General features: G+C 41.0%; 1 protein-coding gene across 4 annotated transcripts in view; it reads left to right on the top strand.

Moving 5' to 3' along the window:
• srgap2 (SLIT-ROBO Rho GTPase activating protein 2) overlaps window positions 1-22,716 on the top strand; it is a 63,809-nt gene extending 41,093 nt beyond the window's left edge. For 3 of the 4 annotated variants that reach the window (XM_085158728.1, XM_085158725.1, XM_085158727.1), the window contains exons 4-23: window positions 8,587-8,649; window positions 9,774-9,989; window positions 10,296-10,424; window positions 11,731-11,952; window positions 12,042-12,143; window positions 12,257-12,451; window positions 12,576-12,660; window positions 13,245-13,272; window positions 13,571-13,601; window positions 14,279-14,339; window positions 14,550-14,627; window positions 14,734-14,868; window positions 14,954-15,059; window positions 17,443-17,667; window positions 18,493-18,572; window positions 18,906-19,104; window positions 19,851-19,988; window positions 20,168-20,384; window positions 20,482-20,592; window positions 20,688-22,716. In XM_085158728.1, coding sequence (XP_085014854.1) covers window positions 8,587-8,649; window positions 9,774-9,989; window positions 10,296-10,424; window positions 11,731-11,952; window positions 12,042-12,143; window positions 12,257-12,451; window positions 12,576-12,660; window positions 13,245-13,272; window positions 13,571-13,601; window positions 14,279-14,339; window positions 14,550-14,627; window positions 14,734-14,868; window positions 14,954-15,059; window positions 17,443-17,667; window positions 18,493-18,572; window positions 18,906-19,104; window positions 19,851-19,988; window positions 20,168-20,384; window positions 20,482-20,592; window positions 20,688-21,218 — 2,952 coding nt within the window. In that variant the 3' untranslated portion in view covers window positions 21,219-22,716. The remainder of the gene's footprint in view (window positions 1-8,586; window positions 8,650-9,773; window positions 9,990-10,295; window positions 10,425-11,730; window positions 11,953-12,041; window positions 12,144-12,256; window positions 12,452-12,575; window positions 12,661-13,244; window positions 13,273-13,570; window positions 13,602-14,278; window positions 14,340-14,549; window positions 14,628-14,733; window positions 14,869-14,953; window positions 15,060-17,442; window positions 17,668-18,492; window positions 18,573-18,905; window positions 19,105-19,850; window positions 19,989-20,167; window positions 20,385-20,481; window positions 20,593-20,687) is intronic. The other variant, XM_085158726.1, reaches the window with a different exon arrangement.
• The last annotated feature ends 49 nt before the right edge of the window (window positions 22,717-22,765 follow it).

Here is a 22,765-nt window from a genome sequence, read left to right as displayed (position 1 = left end):
CACACATTACGATGGAACAGCCCAATACAGTCAATACAATTATGTCTATTACAAAAATTCATTAAAAATCATCCTTAGTAGTTGAGGTCCAACTTTCAACACATCCCTCCTCTGGGACACCTACTGTACCTGTGTGCCAAGTTTCATCCAGATTTACTGTAGAATTCCTCAGAAATTAAAGGAAACTTATATTCAATGCAATACAGTCAATACACTACAATTATGTCAAATTTCAAAAATTCATTAAAAATCATCCTTAGTAGTTGAGGTCCAACTTTCAACACATCCCTCCTCTGGGACACCTACTGTACCTGTGTGCCAAGTTTCATCCAGATTTACTGTAAAATTCCTCAGAAATTAAAGGACATTTATATTCAATGCAATACAGTCAATACACTACAATTATGTACATTTCAAAAATTCATTAAAAATCATCCTTAGTAGTTGAGGTCCAACTTTCAACACATCCCTCCTCTGGGACACCTACTGTACCTGTGTGCCAAGTTTCATCCAGATTTACTGTAGAATTCCTCAGAAATTAAAGGACATTTATATTCAATGCAATACAGTCAATACACTACAATTATGTACATTTCAAAAATTCATTAAAAATCATCCTTAGTAGTTGAGGTCCACCTTTCAACAGATTCCGTCTCTGGGACACCTACTGTACCTGTGTGCCAAGTTTCATCCAGATTTACTGTAGAATTCCTCAGAAATTAAAGGACATTTATATTCAATGCAATACAGTCAATACACTACAATTATGTCAAATTTCAAAAATTCATTAAAAATCATCCTTAGTAGTTGAGGTCCAACTTTCAACAGATTCCTTCTCTGGGAAGCCTACTGTACCTGTGTCCCAAGTTTCATCCAGATTTACTGTCGAATTCCTCAGAAATTAAAGGAAACTTATATTCAATGCAATACAGTCAATACACTACAATTATGTCTATTACAAAAAATCATTAAAAATCATCCTTAGTAGTTGAGGTCCAACTTTCAACACATCCCTCCTCTGGGACACCTACTGTACCTGTGTGCCAAGTTTCATCCAGATTTACTGTAGAATTCCTCAGAAATTAAAGGAAACTTATATTCAATGCAATACAGTCAATACACTACAATTATGTCAAATTTCAAAATTCATTAAAAATCATCCTTAGTAGTTGAGGTCCAACTTTCAACAGATTCCTTCTCTGGGACACCTACTGTACCTGTGTGCCAAGGTTCATCCAGATTTACTGTAAAATTCCTCAGAAATTAAAGGAAACTTATATTCAATGCAATACAGTCAATACACTACAATTATGTCAAATTTCAAAAATTCATTAAAAATCATCCTTAGTAGTTGAGGTCCAACTTTCAACAGATTCCTTCTCTGGGACACCTACTGTACCTGTGTGCCAAGTTTCATCCAGATTTACTGTAAGATTCCTCAGAAATTAAAGGACATGTATATTGAATTCAATACACTTACTTAAATATTGCATCATATTCAAAAATTCATTAAAAATCATCCATAATAGTTGATGTCCAACTTTCAACACCGTCTTACTCTGGGCGACCTACGGTATCTCTGGGCCAAGTTACATCTCAATTCACTGTAATCTTTATCAAAAATTGAAAGAACAATTATATGTCAATGCTGGCTGTGTGCCTTTCAAAGTGACACTAAATAACAGAACTCAGGCACATCAGGGAATAATCCAAAAGGCGGATTTATTAAACAAAAACAACATACAAAATATCCCTAACCCATACTACATAACCTAAAAAGAAACAAAGGGACACTTAGAAGCACAAGAAAACAATACTATACTGAAAGGGCAAGAGACACAGCCCAAACATAATCCACAACTAAAACGCCAAAAGAACAAGTCATCCCACATAGCAGACGGGTGTTGCCTGGATCTGGTGTGAAGCCGGCACTGCTGGCTGACTTCTGGCATGGTAAGATGGCACTGTTTATGTGATGGCATGCTACATCTGGCCTGATTGGGTGAATGTGACATGTTGTATAGAGCACTTTGAGTAATATGGGTGAGTAAAAAGGCGCTATATAAGAATCAGTCCATTCACTGTCTGAACAGAGTTTTGTCATGACAGTTTATTTGATTGTCTTCACTGACTCGCTTTGAAATCCAGATTTTAATTTTGGAATATTAAGTGTACTTGTGGTTCCTATAGAATTTTAAGGTTGAACAGGAATCATCTCTCAGGCCTCTCTTCTGTGGATGCAGCTCACATCATTCTGTACAATACGATAATTTTTAATTCTACAACTGTTTATAACCTGCATATTTCACATTTGTGTATAGCTGTATATCTCATATTTCTGTATAGTTTTTTTAATTTCATATTCTGTATAGTTTTTCATGTTTATATCCTGTTCATAGCCTGTACATACTTATAGTTATAGCATATTCATAACATACCTTCATACCGTGTACATTATAACATACCATAATAGACCCATTTCTGTAATATACTTACATACCTATATTATTGCTAATATATATTGTAATATATCTATATCATGGCTAAAGCACTTCTTGATGGATGCAAACTGCATTTCGTTGCCTTGTACCTGTGACATGTGCAATGACAATAAGGTTGAATTCTATTCTATTCTATATTAATTCAGAAGACAAACACCCGTCTCTGCTTTTGAGATTAGCATTAAAACCCTCAGTTTTGACAAATAATACAGTTAGAGTGGATCAGGTGACCCTGAATCTTCCCTTATTTGTGCTGCAATAAGCTTAGGCTCTTGTGGGCTTCCCATCATGTATGAATTTTGTCTCGCTGTCTCTCCTTGAGCCTGTTTCTGCCAGATGTCTCTACCTCTTCAAATGGAGTTTTTCCTTCCCACTCACACTAAATGTTAGCTCATATGGGGAACTTAAATTGTTGGGGCTTTCTTTGTATTATTGTTGTGTTTTTAACCAGCAACATAAAGTGTCTTTAGGTGACTGTTGTTGTGGTTTGGTGCTGTATAAATATAATAGAATAGAATCGAATAGAATAATGTACTTCAGACCGGGAGATTGGCAAAATGTATAAATAGGATGGTGATTAGGGGAATTGGAGACAGCTGTGTAACACAGCAGGGATACATTGGGAATAAGAAGACAATGGAAGTAAGACTCAACACAAGAAAGAGACAAGAGGCCACCAAACTAAAACACAGACTAAGACACACGAGCTTGACACAGACAAAACCAGAAACAGACATGAAGACAAGACTGGCTTTAACACTAGAGTGTTTTCACAAGTGTTCCATCCACTTGTGGAATGCTTAAAAAGAACTACACTTAAAAGCAATATGGAACTGAAAACAAAAGAATACATAATGTAAACATATCATCAAATAATCCAGGACTCACAAACAATGATATGATGAACAGAACTATAAAGAACAAAACTGAGAAATGCTTGGTAAACTGACCAAGGACTATGTCATCATGTCAATTTTTTAATATCATAGTTAATGTGTCCTGATTTGTAGATAGTGCCACCTGACAATTACCAGGAAATCCAACTGGGTGACAAGCCAGAGTTGTTTGCCTACACACCCACTGACTAGAAAAAAGGTCCAGGACTCTTCAAGCTGGGATACAGGCATCAAAGACAAAGATGTAACCAGATAGAAAGTCATCAGGAAGGCATTGCCTGTTGTTGCTGCTGCTGTCAGACTTTTTAATTCATCCACTTGTGTCAGACACATATTGAACAGGAATAAACATGACTCACTGCACTCTCTCACTTTGTATGCCACAATGTTTGCTTAGACACCTGTATGCTTATATTGTTTATTATATCCCAGAAACATTAATCTTAAAACTTGTGTTCCTATGTCTATATATAAGTTTATTTTCATATCTCTATATTAATCTATTTATAGCTCCATTCCCTCACTTCATTTTATACAATTGCTTTGTTCCTGCATGAGAGCTATTTAAAATGGTTTCACACAAAGTGCCTCCAGATGAATACAGAGTAGTTTTGGACAGCAGAGGCTGGAGAATGGTATTGCTCTCTGTGTGAAAAATAACTACTTATTTGAAATGAAGATGAATGTATGTTGTCAAGGCAAAAAAAAGATTTTTCTTTTAAACAGTACATTGCATAATGAGAGTTGGCAGTTCGTCTTGTCACCGGAAGGTTGCTGGTTCGAGCCCCAGCTCCCACAGTCTCGGTCGTTGTGTCAGAAAAGCGGCAGAGCTACGCCAGAATGCTCTTTGTGGACTACAGCTCAGCCTTTAATGCAATCATCCCAGACATCCTCTGCTGACCTTCCACCACTCGCCCATTGAGAGCCTACTAACTTACTGCATCCGAGGATGGTACGGCAGCTGCACTAAGGCGGATAGCGAGTCAGTGAAGACAATCAAATATGCTGTCATGACAAAACTCTGTTCAGACAGTGAATGGACTGATTCTTATATAGCGCCTTTTTACTCACCCATATTACTCAAAGTGCTCTATACAACATGTCACATTCACCCAATCAGGCCAGATGTAGCATGCCATCACATAAACAGTGCCATCTTACCATGCCAGAAGTCAGCCAGCAGTGCCGGCTTCACACCAGATCCAGGCAACACCCGTCTGCTATGTGGGATGACTTGTTCTTTTGGCGTTTTAGTTGTGGATTATGTTTGGGCTGTGTCTCTTGCCCTTTCAGTATAGTATTGTTTTCTTGTGCTTCTAAGTGTCCCTTTGTTTCTTTTTAGGTTATGTAGTATGGGTTAGGGATATTTTGTATGTTGTTTTTGTTTAATAAATCCGCCTTTTGGATTATTCCCTGATGTGCCTGAGTTCTGTTATTTAGTGTCACTTTGAAAGGCACACAGCCAGCATTGACATATAATTGTTCTTTCAATTTTTGATAAAGATTACAGTGAATTGAGATGTAACTTGGCCCAGAGATACCGTAGGTCGCCCAGAGTAAGACGGTGTTGAAAGTTGGACATCAACTATTATGGATGATTTTTAATGAATTTTTGAATATGATGCAATATTTAAGTAAGTGTATTGAATTCAATATACATGTCCTTTAATTTCTGAGGAATCTTACAGTAAATCTGGATGAAACTTGGCACACAGGTACAGTAGGCTTCCCAGAGAAGGAATCTGTTGAAAGTTGGACCTCAACTACTAAGGATGATTTTTAATGAATTTTTGAAATAGACATAATTGTAGTGTATTGACTGTATTGCATTGAATATAAGTTTCCTTTAATTTCTGAGGAATTCTACAGTAAATCTGGATGAAACTTGGGACACAGGTACAGTAGGCTTCCCAGAGAAGGAATCTGTTGAAAGTTGGACCTCAACTACTAAGGATGATTTTTAATGAATTTTTGAAATTTGACATAATTGTAGTGTATTGACTGTATTGCATTGAATATAAGTTTCCTTTAATTTCTGAGGAATTCTACAGTAAATCTGGATGAAACTTGGCACACAGGTACAGTAGGTGTCCCAGAGGAGGGATGTGTTGACAGTTGGACCTCAACTACTAAGGATGATTTTAATGAATTTTTGTAATAGACATAATTGTAGTGTATTGACTGTATTGCATTGAATATAAATGCCCTTTAATTTCTGAGGAATTCTACAGTAAATCTGGATGAAACTTGGCACACAGGTACAGTAGGCTTCCCAGAGAAGGAATCTGTTGAAAGTTGGACCTCAACTACTAAGGATGATTTTTAATGAATCTTTGAAATTTGACATAATTGTAGTGTATTGAATGTATTGCATTGAATATAAGTTTCCTTTAATTTCTGAGGAATTCTACAGTAAATCTGGATGAAACTTGGGACACAGGTACAGTAGGCTTCCCAGAGAAGGAATCTGTTGAAAGTTGGACCTCAACTACTAAGGATGATTTTTAATGAATTTTTGAAATTTGACATAATTGTAGTGTATTGACTGTATTGCATTGAATATAAGTTTCCTTTAATTTCTGAGGAATTCTACAGTAAATCTGGATGAAACTTGGCACACAGGTACAGTAGGTGTCCCAGAGGAGGGATGTGTTGACAGTTGGACCTCAACTACTAAGGATGATTTTTAATGAATTTTTGTAATAGACATAATTGTAGTGTATTGACTGTATTGCATTGAATATAAATGTCCTTTAATTTCTGAGGAATTTTACAGTAAATCTGGATGAAACTTGGCACACAGGTACAGTAGGCTTCCCAGAGAAGGAATCTGTTGAAAGTTGGACCTCAACTACTAAGGATGATTTTTAATGAATTTTTGTAATAGACATAATTGTAGTGTATTGACTGTATTGCATTGAATATAAATGTCCTTTAATTTCTGAGGAATTTTACAGTAAATCTGGATGAAACTTGGCACACAGGTACAGTAGGCTTCCCAGAGAAGGAATCTGTTGAAAGTTGGACCTCAACTACTAAGGATGATTTTTAATGAATCTTTGAAATTTGACATAATTGTAGTGTATTGAATGTATTGCATTGAATATAAGTTTCCTTTAATTTCTGAGGAATTCTACAGTAAATCTGGATGAAACGTGGGACACAGGTACAGTAGGCTTCCCAGAGAAGGAATCTGTTGAAAGTTGGACCTCAACTACTAAGGATGATTTTTAATGAATTTTTGAAATTTGACATAATTGTAGTGTATTGACTGTATTGCATTGAATATAAGTTTCCTTTAATTTCTGAGGAATTCTACAGTAAATCTGGATGAAACTTGGCACACAGGTACAGTAGGTGTCCCAGAGGAGGGATGTGTTGACAGTTGGACCTCAACTACTAAGGATGATTTTTAATGAATTTTTGTAATAGACATAATTGTAGTGTATTGACTGTATTGCATTGAATATAAATGTCCTTTAATTTCTGAGGAATTCTACAGTAAATCTGGATGAAACTTGGCACACAGGTACAGTAGGCTTCCCAGAGAAGGAATCTGTTGAAAGTTGGACCTCAACTACTAAGGATGATTTTTAATGAATTTTTGTAATAGACATAATTGTATTGACTGTATTGGGCTGTTCCATCGTAATGTGTGCGCGCGCGTGCGCGTGTGCGCGGGTCTAGGCTCTCAATCGGGATATAAAGCGAAAAGGCGCTACCGTAAAGACTGGTGTAAAAGCGCAAGGAAATTTATGCGGCGGATAAGAGGCGGCTGGCTTGACCGCGGCTCACAAATGACGGCTCACTTTACCGCGGTGATATTATACATGGTTATGCTCAGGATATGTCAGCCCATTTCTACTGGAAATGTCTTTTGGTTAAACTTTCAGCAAGGAATTTACTTTTACACTGTTAAATGTTTATATAGCTTTAATGCACATAAAAAAACAGCTGCTTGTTTAAATAAATAAATAAATGGGTGGGGTTTTTTTGCGCTAGTAAAGTTGTGGAGTTCTATTTTGTCTCGCAGAAATTATATCGTCAGTTATATATAGCAAATTTTCAAATATATATCGTGATATATATTTTTGGCCATATCGCCCTGCCCTTATTCACAGGAAATGTTCTTCTTTCTTTTAAATCAAAATTTGATAAAGAAAAATGTGATGACAAACGGGAACATTTCTATCATTTAATTCTCTGAATGGCCTTTGGGAAGGTCTTTCTCAATAGGAAATACAGTTAAAAACCCCAAAATGTATACCCTCCTTTTCCAGCCTTCCAGTGGCCTGGATTGTAGTCTTTGTCGGGCTGATTTTGACCCGCGGGCCCTATGTTTGGCACCCCTGATCTAAACTTGATAATAATATTTTCTCTTTATTGTTCAATCGGTTGCTCCTCTTTTACCTGTCATCAGTTATCATTTTGGTATCTTCCTACCTTGTATGTTCACACTGTACATTTTCCATATGGATCCATTCTGAACACACAAAGCATGCGTTGCTGGTCAGACAGAGGTATCCTTTGTCTGTTACTCTTCCTGTTTTTTGGGACAGGCGCTGTCCTGAGGCAAATCTGTGATACTGAGTGATTTTAAAATTTTATGTTTCGGTCTGTGATAATATTAAACCCAAGTCTGGATGGTGCCCTTTTAGCAGATTAGCAAAGTCCTAACATAGAAATGTTGAGAAGGGCTCTGAATGGATGTGTGTGTTTATTCATGTGTGTGCACTAATGTGTGTGGAGTCTACTCATCTGTGGGCTGCTGTGAAGTCATCAGTCAGTAGTGGCTCCTGGCAGTTATGTCTGGAGAATGGTAGCGCCTGTATTACTCTCTGTCCTCCCTCTTGTTTCTTTTTCTGTCTTTTGCCACTTCGTCATCCCACCCTGTCCTTAGCTCTTTTGTCCTCTCGCCATCTCGGCCATCATGTAGAGATCAGTATCTGTAGCTCCACATCCATCAGGACCATTACCGCCTCACTCATTTGTCTGGATTAGACACTTCTCCACTGCTGTTTGGCCAGATAATCTACTCTTGATTTATTGATTGACCACATGGCTGAGTGGGTATAGTGGGACCCCATCAGTGGACAGCCCTTAGAAGCTGCAAGTTATAACACTGTGTCAATGGTTGGGACTGTTTCACCACATGTGTTCTCTGTTTGTCTCTTTCTCTGTCTCATCAGAGCAAAGAGGTTGGCTTACAGCTGCAAGAAGACCTGTTGAAAGTTCTTAATGAGCTTTACTCGGTAAGGAAAACCCTTTTTATTACAGTCACAAGCAAGATTATAATTTTGTCTCACGATCGCCTGCATTTCATACAGAACAATGAGAAAGAGCCCTGCCCTTGTTGTGCTATGGGTAGGTGTTAGCAGACACTAAAACTGCTTTCTTTTACCTTTTTTCACAGTGTATTTAGACAAATATGAGCTCATAAGAAAGTAAACAGTTGAACTACAGTCACCTCAGTCATTTCCTTACGTTCTGTGGAGTACGACCAGCAGGTGTGAATTTGAGCAGCATTTCTTGCAGTCATCAGCTTTATGGTACCTTCAGGGCCCCTAAAGTTTTTAGTTAGCAGTATCGTGACATTCATATTTAATATTTTGCTCGAGCTACTCCTTTGGTTCACCACCAAAATGCCTGCAAAACTAATGACATCAAATTCAACTGTACCCTGTTTTTAAAGCTAATTAGTGGATGTGTCAAAGCTAAATGGTGATCGTGTTAAACATTATAAATGCCAAAACTCACTGTCTTCTTCCACCATCACGGGCATCTAAGAGTCTGGCTCCACATTTTCATGCTACTGCCAAAAGCACTAAAGCAGTCTGAGTTTCACTGTCTGCGTGTGTGGGTTTTCTACTACAGCTTAAAGCTTCAGCTAAGGCTCAGCCAGGCCCATAAAAGCAACTTTTGCACTGTAATTATAGTCTATAGTAAGAGATAGGAATAGATCTGGTTTGAGTGACGCTCACATGCTTGCTCATAGACAAACCAGTGTGTCTGTCTGCAGTGTTGCTGTAGGGTTTGAGCAGAACAGCATAATGATGGCTCTAGTGGTGGTCGCTTGAATAAGGCTGACGCTGCACACGCTCTTGTTTCACGTGTTTAACTCTTCACGGTAAACTCAAACCACACCCCTCTGCCGTCCAGCACGGTGCTGTGACGCGTTCTCTTCAATATTTTGAAGACAGCCATTGCTCGAGGTTTATCCAGAAAAGAGAGCCAGTTGGTGTTTTGAGCTGTGTGTGCACTGAGCTTTGGTGCTTCGCTTGCTCACTGGCAAAAGGCCCGCTTTTGATACGGAGCCACAAGTGAGCGAAGAGACACACATCTGTGTTTGTCTACAAATCTCGACCCTTGTTTCCAGGTGATGAAGACATACCACATGTACAACACTGACAGCATCAATGCTGAGTCCAAGCTCAAGGAGGCAGAGAAGCAGGAGGAGAAGCAGATGGGGCGCTCTGGTCGACAGGATGACCGCCAAACGCCGCGCTCCCCAGACACCCTGGCCAGCATAAAGATGGACGAGAAACCAGTCCGGCGTTCCAGCGTCAAAAAAATCGAGAAGATGAAGGAGAAGGTGAGCAAGCCTGCGTGGGATTAAGGGGGGAGGGCGAATCGAGGGGAGCGAGTAGATAGATGACGGCTGTTTCTGGGCTCCCCACCTGTTGTCAAACAGATCTATGTTTGTGTCTCATGAATGATTTATAAGTGCGCGCTTGGCTTATTGCTAACCCTGTTTATTATTACTGGAGCCTGTCACACCAGCACGGTTCCCCTCTTCTTATTACCGGCAATCAATACTGAGACGTTACACTGAAACGCATATTAACCCTCTCTCTTCCTTCTCTCATTCTGTCCCTATTCTTCTTTTCTCTCTTATCAGAGGCAAGCTAAGTACACAGAGAACAGACTGAAGGCCATCAAAGCCAGAAATGAGTACCTGCTCGCCCTCGAGGCCACCAACAGCTGCGTCTTCAAATATTACATCCATGACCTCTCTGACATCATTGATGTGAGTATAAGCGCACCGCGTTGTTGTTGTGTCTGCGTTTGAGCCAGCGGTGGCTCCTCGGTCAGTCTCTTCACATTAGCCTCAGTACTGTCCCTCTTCTTAAGTCCTTATGCTTCCCAAGTGCATAACACAGGGTTTATTGTGCCTCTCCATTGACAGCCAGAGGCAAAAAGAAAAAAATCTAGATTGCACAGAAGCTGTTAATTCTCTGCTTGATTATAACGCGTCACGGCCTGTTGAAATAACGAAGCAGTCATCAGCACGTTTCATTTCTGAAGAAACTGACACGTGTCTGGACAAGCAACACTTAACTAGGTAGGAGGTGGCATGTAGCAATACATCAGTTCTATTTATTTGTTTGTTTGTTTTTTTACAGGTTTTTTTTGTTTCGTTTTAGTTTAAAAATTGTGTATAATTTTGCTTGGAACCAGCAAGCAGGTACCAGCTGGAGACAGTGTTCCTATCATGCCTGTGAAGCAAATTAAGGAAGCAGTAATCATGCAATTATTCATGTGTATGCATAAACAGTTTCTGCAAGGGTGACCTGAAAGGGCAGCGAAACAGGCTCATGACCTGAGTGTCACAGAAAGCTCCAGTGGCCCTGATGGCGCTGGACAGCTTCCTGTTGCTGGAAAAGAGGATACTTATCTCAGCATATATTCAGCCTTTTTTCTGTATTTATTCATCCTGTAAGTAAGCTACTACACCTTTAGGTATTAGATTATATCCAGTTTTATATTTTAAAAATGACACATCTTTATGGTACTTCATGATAAATAACCATGAAATCACTTAATAGTAGCAGGTACAGAGAGAGGGACATATGCTATCGTAAAACAGCAGAACCAATATTATTATCAGCACTTCTTTTTTCTTTTAGCAAGATATTCCTCCTCTCCAATATCACAATGTTCATTCATTGTTTAAGACTCTGAGGGTCAGGTTTAAACCAGTTCTTTGTAATAGCTTTTTTAAAATATATTTTGAATGAATAGACTACGGTTATTGTAGTAAGACGATATTGATCGTACAGCACTTTCTACATGTATTTGATAAATGACGCTGGCATAAAAATACAGGTCAGCAATGTGTGGGAGACGTCTAGTGACACTGTCATATACCATGTTAATTCAGTGTTTCTGGTCTGTTTCTGGCTTTCTCTCAAAACATTTCCCATGTGCCTCTGAATAAATGAATGAATTGCAGAACAAAGGGGCAAAACTATAAAAATTACAAAGTTAAAGAGAGTGGGTTCTTTTTTTAACCAATAATGTTTATTCATACCATATGTCTGCATGTGTGATAGTGCTGTGACCTGGGCTACCATGCCAGCCTCCACCGAGCGCTGAGGACCTACTTGTCTGCTGAACAGAATGTGGAAACATCCAAACAAACAGGGCTTGGTGCTCTAGAGGGAGCCACAGAGAGTCTTGAAGCCAACGGGGACAAACAGAAACTGATGGAGACCTACAACAATGTCTTCTGCCCACCAGCTCGCTTTGACTTTCAGTCCCACATGGGAGACACGGTAGAGTCCCGTTGCTCGTTTGTGTGTTAGAGTAAGTGTATAAATGTGATTGCTCTAATATGTTTCGTTTTTATTTTTTTCATTTATAGATGGGAGTGATGTGTGCACAGTCGCCGCTTGAAAGCGACCTGATCCAGAGGTGTCAGCAGCTGCAATCCCGCCTCTCCACGCTTAAGATTGAGAATGATGAGGTCGGGCATGTTTCTTTTCTTCTTCTCGTTTTATTTATAAATTTAGCCTCCCACACTTTCCACCTGCGCTGCCTGTTAATCCCAGCCTGTTTTATATCATTGCTGCCATTCAGGTGAAGAAAACCATGGAGGCTACTCTGTCCACCATTCAAGACATGGTGACTGTGGAGGACTATGATGTCTCCGAGTGCTTCCAGCACAGCAACAGCATGGAGTCAGTCAAATCCACTTGTGAATCCTATCTCAGCAAACCCAGCCTCGCCAAGCGACGGGCCAATCAGCAGGAGACGGAGCAGTTTTACTTCACAGTCAGTTCCAATTAATGCTATCATTTATCTAGCAATGACTCTGGTCATTAATGTTCATTTGTGTTGGCTGGAAAGGATAATCTGCACAAACTGTAACTTCATCATGTGTGTCTTTGTATTGTAGAAGCTGAAGGAGTTTCTGGAAGGCAGGAACCTGATCACCAAGCTGGAGGCCAAGCATGACCTCATCAAGAAGACCCTGGGAGAGGGTGAGTATGACTGCCAGGATGTCCTTCATATCTTTTAGAAGTTGATCTTTTTTCCTTCCCATCTGGGTGAGTGTTTACGTGCTGGGAGTCCTCCAGTGGGACTGAGCAGGATTCAGGATTCATGAACAGTCTGGTGCCCAGAGGCTAAACAGGGAACAAATCTGAGAGATGAGTGGTGCAGTGGGGCGCATCAGTGAGCAACGCAGGGAAGCAGAATCACTTTAATATATCTAATATCCACACGTTCAGTGTGTGTGACAGAGGGCAGGGGTAGGTCAAAGTGACAGTGACCATATGTGGATGCAGCTGTTTGCTTAACTTAGTTTGTGTGTGGGGAAGGTGTAACAGTGGGCTGAAAGTGCCATTCAGTTCACAGCGTTATGGGAGAACCCCTCCTGAGTTGTGTGTGTGTGTGTAAAGCTAAAAGTGGGAAGTGTGTTTCTCTTTTTTTCTGTTCCATCAGGCACATTTCCTCATGTGTCCTGTTTCTGCTATAACTGCCTATCTCTCTCTTCTCTGTCATAACTCCCTTTACCCCACTCCACCCCCCATTTCCTTTTCCTTCCTGCTTCTCCCTATTTTAGGTCAGAAGACTGACTGTTGCCTTGCCAGGTAGGTGTGGCGTAGGAAGGAAATATGCTAATATACACATATAGGGACCCACACATGCGCACACACACACATATATTCACACACATATTTACCAAAGCAGTGTTAAAGCCTGATTTCTTGGCAGGCAGGGTTATTATTTTCCTTGTCAGTGTTTATAGATATCCTCAACACATGTCCATGTGTGTCTGTGTATACAAATAGAGTATTACCAGAGTTGGGAGTATAAATAGAATTTCTCTGGAGACATAATGACAGAGTGCCGTTCTTTTTTTTTCCCTTTTCTCTCTCTGCTGCGTAGCGGACGGAGAAACTCAACAGTACGGAAGCAGGTAATTATTTTCTGAGCGTTTTGTGTGTGTGTGGGTGTGTGTGTGTGTGTGTGGCTGGGTAGCTTCTCAGTTAGAGCCACTGCAGCTTTGTTTTTAACTCAGGCCACGTGATTTCTTACAACATCCTCCTCCCATAGGGTGAATTTGTACCTATTATTTGTATCGTATTACTCATTTTAATGTAACCCTATATAACAATGCACAAACGTACATGTCTGCTTCTACAGTTACATCTGTAGTAGCTCATCAGCAGGCAACCTTTTCATTAGAGAATCTGCTGTTTGTAGCTCCCCCTTGTGGTTGTGTTTGTTTTAATCACTGGCTTAAAATGTAATCCCAGTAATTGTTAATTTTAAATTACATCTAAAAATTAAAAAAAAAAACATATAACTGCGATGAAATATCTGTATATTCTGAGCATGTACTGTCTAATATGGATTCCTTGGACTCACTGCTACAGATTTTTTTGGAATCCCCAAACAAACAAAGGGAAAAGGAAAAGGTGCCGTCTCCTAGCAACAGCTGGGAACCCAGTGCCCACTGTCCTTCCCCCATGTCTGATACCCGTTCCTTCTAAATGTGTGCACCCATGCATGTGCATTTGCAGACATGTCAGAAGAAAGAAATGTGCCGTTTTCTTCCTCTGACAGGAGTAACTCTTTTCCCTCTTATTGCAGGAGTCGGGCGAAACTATTCCCCTGATGGTTGAGAGCTGCATCCGCTTCATCAGTCGCCATGGTGAGAAAATTCTGCGGTGAAGTGATAGGTTTAGGATCAGCTTTTTTCTGTCTGCTGATTGGTTAAACTACTACAAATGCAATTGGTTCTGGATCTCTTTGAACTGGAAAAAATGTATCAGAATTCTTCCCTCTAATTTCAGATTTGTGAATCTCTGAAATTGAACAAGGGAATTGATATTGACTTGTGTGTGGTTGTGTATATGTGTAGGTCTGCAGCATGAGGGAATCTTCAGAGTGTCAGGCTCACAAGTGGAAGTCAATGACATCAAGAATGCTTTTGAGAGAGGTAACACTGTCCTGCAAGAAAAACAAGCATTTCCCTTCTGTTGTGTTTATCGAGCGCGTTATTATCTGTTGTGTCCCACGGTCTCTCCTCTTCTCATCCGGTGTAGGTGAGGACCCGCTCGCAGGGGACCAAAATGACCATGACATGGACTCAATTGCTGGTGTGCTCAAGCTTTACTTTAGAGGCCTGGATCACGCCCTCTTCCCTAAAGAAGTCTTCCATGACCTCATATCCTGTGTCTGTAAGTGTTACTTCCTTTTGCCTGTTTGTGTGTTTATAAATTTGAGAGTGTGAGTAATCTCATGGGGGTTCATTTTCATTTTCAGCAATGGAGAGCCTCACAGAGCGGGCAGTTCATATTAAGAAGGTTCTGCAGTCCCTACCAAGTAAAACCCTCATCATCATGAGATACCTTTTTGCCTTCCTCAACCAGTGAGTACCAGAGCGCTCAGAGGCCAGATGTTTGGGATTAAGCTATAGATGTATCACTAACTACAATTTTGAACATAGATGGTGTGTATTAATGTGGTAGCACAGTCTAGTGTAACGCTTTGCTGGGAAACATACTGGGCCACACCTTTTAATCTTTGAATTCAGGTGTTTTCACTTCCTGTGTCACACATTACCTGCTCCTGCTCCTTGACACAGTAGGAACAGTGGATACACTAATCTTAAAACAAACAGCACAAAAGTAGGCAAGCAAACCTATCACAGAGCTACTGCTAATACTTAAATGTCATCAGACTGTTGATTTGGACAACAGAGTTCAAAATGTATGTATAAAAATTTAAGTAATTCACTGAATCTTCATTCATGAAGAAATATACTTTCAGTATCAATCAATGTAGAAAGAGTCCACAGAGCAGAAGTCTAAAGGAAGTATGGTTAAAAACAATATCTACTACATAAAATCTAAAACTTGCCTAACCACGTGTAAAAGTCACTATAAGCAGCACTATTCTGATCCACTTGACCTATAGCAGTGGTTCCCAAACTTTTTTGCTGGGCCCCCTTTTGTTTTACAAGAAAAATGTTTGCTGCCCCCCCCCCCGCCCCCCACGCACAAACACATATTTTGTTTTCAAACTTCATTGCGGTTTATTTCACACCTCAAACATTTAGTAAACAATTAAGCAAATACAAGTAAACTGCAATAAATTACAGGCAGCAATATAATAAACTACTAACTCTTTTACGCTACGTCCCCACCTACACGGGTATTTTTGAAGACGCAGCTGTTTCATCCACACGTAAACGGCGTTTCAAATCACCAAAAACTGAGATTTTTTAAAAACTCTTTTTTTGCGTTTACGTGTGGACGAGGAATACGTCACGCAACGTCAAAGGTATGTGCCTTTTTTCACGTCACGCTGTGCGCCACGTTATTGTTTACATGAGATGAATAGCAGAATGGGAGAAACAGAAACAGTATTTTGTCTCTATCTTCAGGTTTTACACGCTTACATACACACACACACAGTTACTGTCCCTCTATTTAGAAAGGCAGAGGCGTCACGGTGTGATTATTTTACATGTAGTTGTTTTTTTCCTGTGTAATAATATTCAACATTGCTATCAATACATTTCTCAAAAAATGCCTCTCTGTGCAAAATGGGTTCAAAAACATAAACAACTGTGGGATACTGTTAGTCTGTGATTTGAACCGGGGAACAAATCGTGGCAGGATCAGCCTGATATTATTTGTATCCCACTGTAACTTTACTGTATAAAGAGCTAACATCTCCAAAATGTCAGGAGTAGTTAGTTATTACAACAAGTGTTTGTGAACTAAAAATCAAGAATGTGGGATCCTGTTTGTCCATGATTTGGAGAGCCCAGCGCTGCTCCCGACGCAAGGGAAACTAATTCTGTCGCAGAAACCTACCTCGGCAAAGGAAAGATATGCTTCACCATATTTTCTAGTCTTTGGCTTGGAATGAAGTTGGTTTGGAAACATATTTGGCGATGCTTTGCTTCATCTCCAGCTTTGCGTTTGTGTGGGAGCCCCGTCAAAAAACTCTCAATGATGCTAGCAGTGTCCAAGGGTTCTTTTTTTTTTTTTTTTTTTGCAGGCCCCACACTTTGGGAACTTCTGACCTATAGTCACTTGATTATTTGGTAAACATCCGATTTTATGTGGCCATCTCACACAGAATCAAAACATCCTTCAACTTTCATGGAAAGTCAAGTTCAGGGTCATAGAAGTCCATAAAAGAAACTATAACAAGCCCTTTATTACTCAAGAAACTGTAAGCTTTCCTCTCTGTGAAATTAATTAATTTCCTCCATTGAGTTTATTTTAGTAGTTCAATATTCTGAAATGGACTCAGTTTCATCACACTAGCCAAAAATCCAATCTCTTTAAAAAAATAGTGAAGGGCAAACGAAAAAGCTTTTTTTAACAAAGGTACTAATCTTGTATCAGTTCAAAGAAATATTAAATTAAGAGGAAGACCACAAAAAAACTGTCTGAGTGCATGTACGGCACGCAGAGACGCAATCCATTCTGTCCAGTCTGTCCTTAAAAGCCGTGACTAAACCCTTCAGTTAAAGGGAGAAAGGGTAAAAAGCAATATGGTGTGGGAGACGTGACATTTGAGACTCATGGGTAAACCAAGTGGTCCCAGACAGCTCATGTGGAGAAGGGGAGTTTCTTTTACGTGAGTGATTTACAGTCACCCCCTAAACTCCTGCTTCTTCTCACTCACTGAAACGCGCACACACATCATTGGAGTCTCTCCATCACCAGGTTATAAATGACTTGTCATGGTTGTTTGGGTTTATATGTTGAGACTCTGCTTTCTCTTCTGCCCAGCCTGTCTCAGTACAGCGAGGAAAACATGATGGACCCCTACAACCTGGCAATCTGTTTTGGCCCCACCCTGATGTCTGTCCCAGAGGGTCATGACCAGGTTTCTTGCCAGGCCCATGTCAACGAACTCATTAAAACTATCATCATCCACCATGACACCATCTTTCCTGGACCGCAAGACCTGCAAGGCCCCATCTACACTATTCCTGGAGTTGGAGATGACTTCTGGTGAGGCTTGGGGAAGAAATCCCACAAATCACAATGGGATGAAACTTAAATTGCTAAAGCTTCTTGAAGCTAACTGGATATATCTTCCAATTGTTTTTCAAACTGCTGTAGAAGGGACTTAGAGATGATGAGTAGGCCAGAAATGGGGAGTGGGGGTTGATTTAGAGGCTCCCGGGGAGTGATGGAGGCTCAGCTTGTCTGCCCTACTCTGGGTAAGGGGCCACGAGGATCAGCTTACCCTCTGTCACACTAACCGCAGAGCACAGCGTGTACACACTCACACACCACAACGCACACAATGGTTACTTTCAGTTTTACTATAATGACAAGCCTGGGCACCAGTTATTATGATTGCTGGCAGTCATTCCGGTTGTACAGACTGTATGTCACACAAAGTATGGTGACTACATTCACTCTAGCATATGCTAACTTTATTTGAATCGACCAGAAAGATTCTGTGAGTTTGTGTCATATCTCATCAGAAAATATATCCACAGGGTAGTCGATTGTTTGATTTCAATATTTTAAACATCTTATAACAATCCCTGCAAATGACAAAGAAATTCCAGCAGTCAGTGTTTTTCTGTTACATTTAATTCACCAACCTTCCAAAACTATAATTTGTTTTTGATGGCAGGCAGCTCAGAATGGGCGAACACCACGTTAAGCACTATGTAGAACCTGTCTAACCTTAAAAGGCTCTATATAACTGCAGTCCACAACTTGGTCTGCAGTTATAACTTGGTGGAGGATTGTGAGCTCAGATTGTGAGTTATCAGAGAAGTATGGCATCCTCTAACTCCTGCTGCCCTCCATTTACTGTAGTGACAGTCAACACTGTGAGCCCCCTCTTGTGGAAGAGCCAGCACCTGACACTGTCTCTGTCAGCCATAACAGCGAAGATGGTAAGTAACATACAAAACTAACTACATGCACTGTATGTGCTTTATATACTGGCTGGTTTTTCATTAGTTTAGGAGATCTCATGCTTTCCTAACCATTTACTGTGGCTTAAATTTTTTTGTGCAAGCTCACGTCTTGCTCCCATTAATCTGTTTTGTTACTGCGCAGCAATTTTTAACGTGATTGCAGTCACTGAATGAAACAGCACTAACCTGCCATGTGCTAATCAGGCTTCCTCTCTCCTACACCTCTCTATTCCCTCATTTTTTGCGGCTCCTCTGCTCCTCCGCTCCTCTGCCACGTCCCGCGTCTCTCCGCCGTTCTCTGAATCTCAGGCTCCTTGGCTGTTTCAGAGTCTGATCCAATCGAAGCCATCGCTAGGTTTGATTATACAGGCCGGACCGGTCGGGAGCTGTCATTCAAGAAAGGTGCCTCTCTGCTTCTGTACCACCGAGCCTCTGATGACTGGTGGGAGGGACGACACAATGGAGTGGATGGACTGGTGCCACACCAGTATATTGTGGTCCAAGACACGTAAGATCTGTTCTAGTAATTAATCTTAATATAAGCATCATACATTTTAAGAGGCTGACTTTTGTATTTATTAAATTAGATGTTACTTTAAAATTTTTGTCTGATATGAATGTTGGTTATAATAATAATATTTTACCCAGAGAACAAAGAGGCCTCTGTCAAAAGCATATACTGGAATGATGTCAAACACTGACCATGAGTAAATACAGAAACTAGTCCAGTGGAAATCCCCGTTGCTAAGGAAGTGCAGTCATACAGACTGCATATCATAGCAGATCAATTTCCTCTTCAGCTTAGCCTCTTGTATATACAAGCATGCAGAATGGCTTGTTGCGTTAGTGTAAGGATTTTCCCTCCCTGCTACCCAAGCACAAAAATCTGAACCTCATGTTCACTTTGCTGTTGTTAACTGTTCTGCAACTGCATTGCAAATTACTACAATGATATCTGGGATTTATATAGAGAAATACCTTATTTCTTTTGTACAAGTATAAATGTAAGAGTAGGTCAAGGCAGATTTCTATTATTTATTTAATGCAGCTAAGACTGTGGGGTTTTTTTTGACTGCTCGTGGTTCCCGTGGAAGTAAAGAGCAGCTGCTATATAGATAGAAAGTGACTTTAAAATAAGCTTTTTCTTGCAGATGTGTCAGTGTGCGTTATATTCTCTGCTTTGTAGGTTTGATGCAAGACAGAGGCAGAGCAGGAGTAACGCGATTTTGCTGCGTTTTTTTCCCCCCCCTCCAGGTCTGATGTGGGGCGAGGAAGTCCAAAGCCGGACTTGGACAGCAGGGATCTGCTGGAGGATAGAGTACCCACTCGAGTCAGTGCTGCCTCTCCTACAGGAGCTCATGTAGCTGACATCTATCTGGCCAACCTGAACAAGTGTGTATCGTGTGCAGATACGTCTCATAATATATACGTTTCAGTCAGATGTCAGTTCGTGACATTAGTCATGTGTGGTTTTATTCTTTTCAGATTGTTTTTCCATTAGTTCCCTGAACATTTCCTAATGATTCACAATAGTATAGAAAAGAAATGAGTAAAACATTTGTGTTATTCAGGCTGAGGAAACGGCCGGAGCCCGGGAACATCAGAAGAACGTTCCGCTCAGAGAGCGACAGCACAAGTCCAGGAACCAGCGGAGGTGGGGGAGGAGGCATGAGGACCGCTTCTCTTCCTGTTGGCGGCGCTCTTGTAAAAGAAACCGGGGACAAGCGACCCGTGAGCGCTCATAGCATCCTCAACTCAGTTACTCGCCACTCCTCACTCAAGACCAAGGTACTGTAACTGGATCTCCTTTTGTATGCAGACATGGAGTGACTGGACTATTGCTGTCTGGGAAAACATTTAATTGAGGCCATTGTGCCGCTTTTAGGTGGAGAGTCCACAGTTGCGGAAGACGACTACAGCAGGGCGCTCCAAGAGCTTCAGCAACCACAGACCACTGGACCCTGAAGTCATAGCCCAGGTGGATCCCCTCTCACAGGTACTGCTTTCATTTCAGCTTCAAGTTTAAACATCTGGAACATTTCAGCTTTCTGTGTGTGTGTGTTTACTTTATGTCTGATTCCTTCTTTACAGGACATTGAAACAACCATAAATGAGTTCAGTAAGTTCGAAAGACAGAGCACCCCGAAACATACACATACCCCTGATGTGGTGCTGGACACCCTGGAGCAGCTGAAAAGCGGAGGAGGAGCTTCAGAGCCCTCTAGTCCACTCCACTCCCGTCTGTTGCGGGACAATGAGGGAGGCTCACACGCCCATTCACTCCAGCGCAGCGCCTCCTCAGCTAGCGACGTGCCCTCCTCCTTCCGCCCTGCCAAGAGCCAGCCACGGAGCCCCCTGCCCTCTGCCACGTCCCCTTCTTTGTCCACCTCTCACTCCTCATCCCTATCTTCCTTCAGAGAGCCGCGCCCGCCAGCAACAAGGCCCAAGCCGGTGGTGTTCCCAAAGGGTGGAGGAGGTAGCGGCAGTCCAGCAATGGGCTCCCCAACCTCCACTGTTCCCCCTACGCCTCCTCCTCCACCTGCAGGCCACACACACTCTCTCCCCCACACGCCTCCCCCTCCCCCTCCATCCCAGTCTAATGATAAATCTTGCCCTGCTTAAGTCCCAAAATGGAAATCCTGATTCTTGCAAACTCTTGAGATTCTTACAGCTCTTCTGTCAGGTGCCAAAAGCACTTCGCTTGTTACACATAGAACCCGTAACCCAATTCTCACATGTAGCATTCACTACTTGGAGTCCAGATGAGTTCCTTATGATGCCATGTTCAATTTAGTGTCAAGTTTTTAATCTGCCCTCTCCTGCCAGCTCTGCTTTACTACAGCTCAACTATCGCTGATAAAGCAAAAGACACTTCTTCTCTCTTTCTTTTTTTCCTTCTTGCTACCACAGAGATTCCAGACTTTGCTGGATTTTCAAATCTTGTACAGGGGAGCAGGACTCAGGGTGGACTCATACAGGCCCTGGAGCTTGCATACACTAGTTTGCATTGTATGAAATTCCATTTGAGTGGGCGTGCAAGAGTGTTACTTGCCTTTTATACACAGATTTATGTGAGGAATAAAAAGCACTGTTTTTTTTTTTATTTGTTTGGTTTTTTGTATAGTAGACACGACAGCGTTTTTTATCTTTTTAATGACCCCGTGACTAGCAGACCAGATTTCAGAGAACAGACTGTGAAATGCTAACCTCTAACTCACACACTGACCTGCTGCTTCAGAAGTGGAAAGCTGGAGTTAAAGGCAGACTTTTAGTATGATAACAAAAAAGAAAAGAAAACTGGTCCAAATACCTGTGCAAGTCATATGATGGAGAGCTTTACTTTGTCTTTTTCCTTCAGTGTTCATTATCATTTCGAAATATTCTTATTTTTTAATATTTCTTTTTTTGTATTCGCACCACAACAGGAGCATAAAATAACATAGCCAACAATAATTTTAAGTCTACGTAAAGCAATACAAATGCTAAACCCTGGTAGTTTGTGGCATTATGTGCTGCTCGTCTCCTGCAGCTCGGTTTTGTGTGTAGGGGACCACTGAAGACCCAGCATTTTCCTATGTAGTGTTGGACTGTACATGCAAACGTACGTTTTCTTTAAACGTATGTGCGTGGCAGTGCTTTTGTTTTGTGGCAGCTAAACCCCTTTCAGGTTTTCCTTGCATGCTGGGGGCCGCTGACTGCAGCCACTGCAGCAGCAGCTGTCCGAGTCCAACTCCAAACAGAGCTACATTTTTCTCCTTTTAACAACATCCTTCAAACATAGCCGTAAAAAAAGGAGTTTTGATTATTCTAACAGTGTGTATGTATATTTAATAATCACAATGATAACTGGAAGCTTGGAGCTGAGAATCCTCCTGAGTGTGTTTATATAAAAGCACAACCAACCACCTCATCGAATACGTTCTTAAGCAAAGTTTGTTTATATTCTCATTTGGGTTTTTTTTTTTTTGTTGGGTTTTTTATGCTCAGAATTTGTAAATTGTGGAGTTTTGTAGCCACCTGGGTAAATGCACATGCGTGCGCCTGTGTCAGGCACGCATTGGCAGAGTATGTATGCACCTCACCCAGCCCTTGCCTAAGCAAAAATGGATGCTAACCAACAGCGACTGCCTGGAGATACACAGAAACTTCTCCGGTGTTTTGGAGTGCTG

This window comes from Neolamprologus multifasciatus, chromosome 5, assembly GCF_963576455.1.
Source record: "Neolamprologus multifasciatus chromosome 5, fNeoMul1.2, whole genome shotgun sequence".
Taxonomy (NCBI): domain Eukaryota; kingdom Metazoa; phylum Chordata; class Actinopteri; order Cichliformes; family Cichlidae; genus Neolamprologus; species Neolamprologus multifasciatus.
The sequence above is the reverse complement of the archived record's forward strand: the minus strand, read 5'-3'. Positions and strand labels throughout refer to the sequence as shown.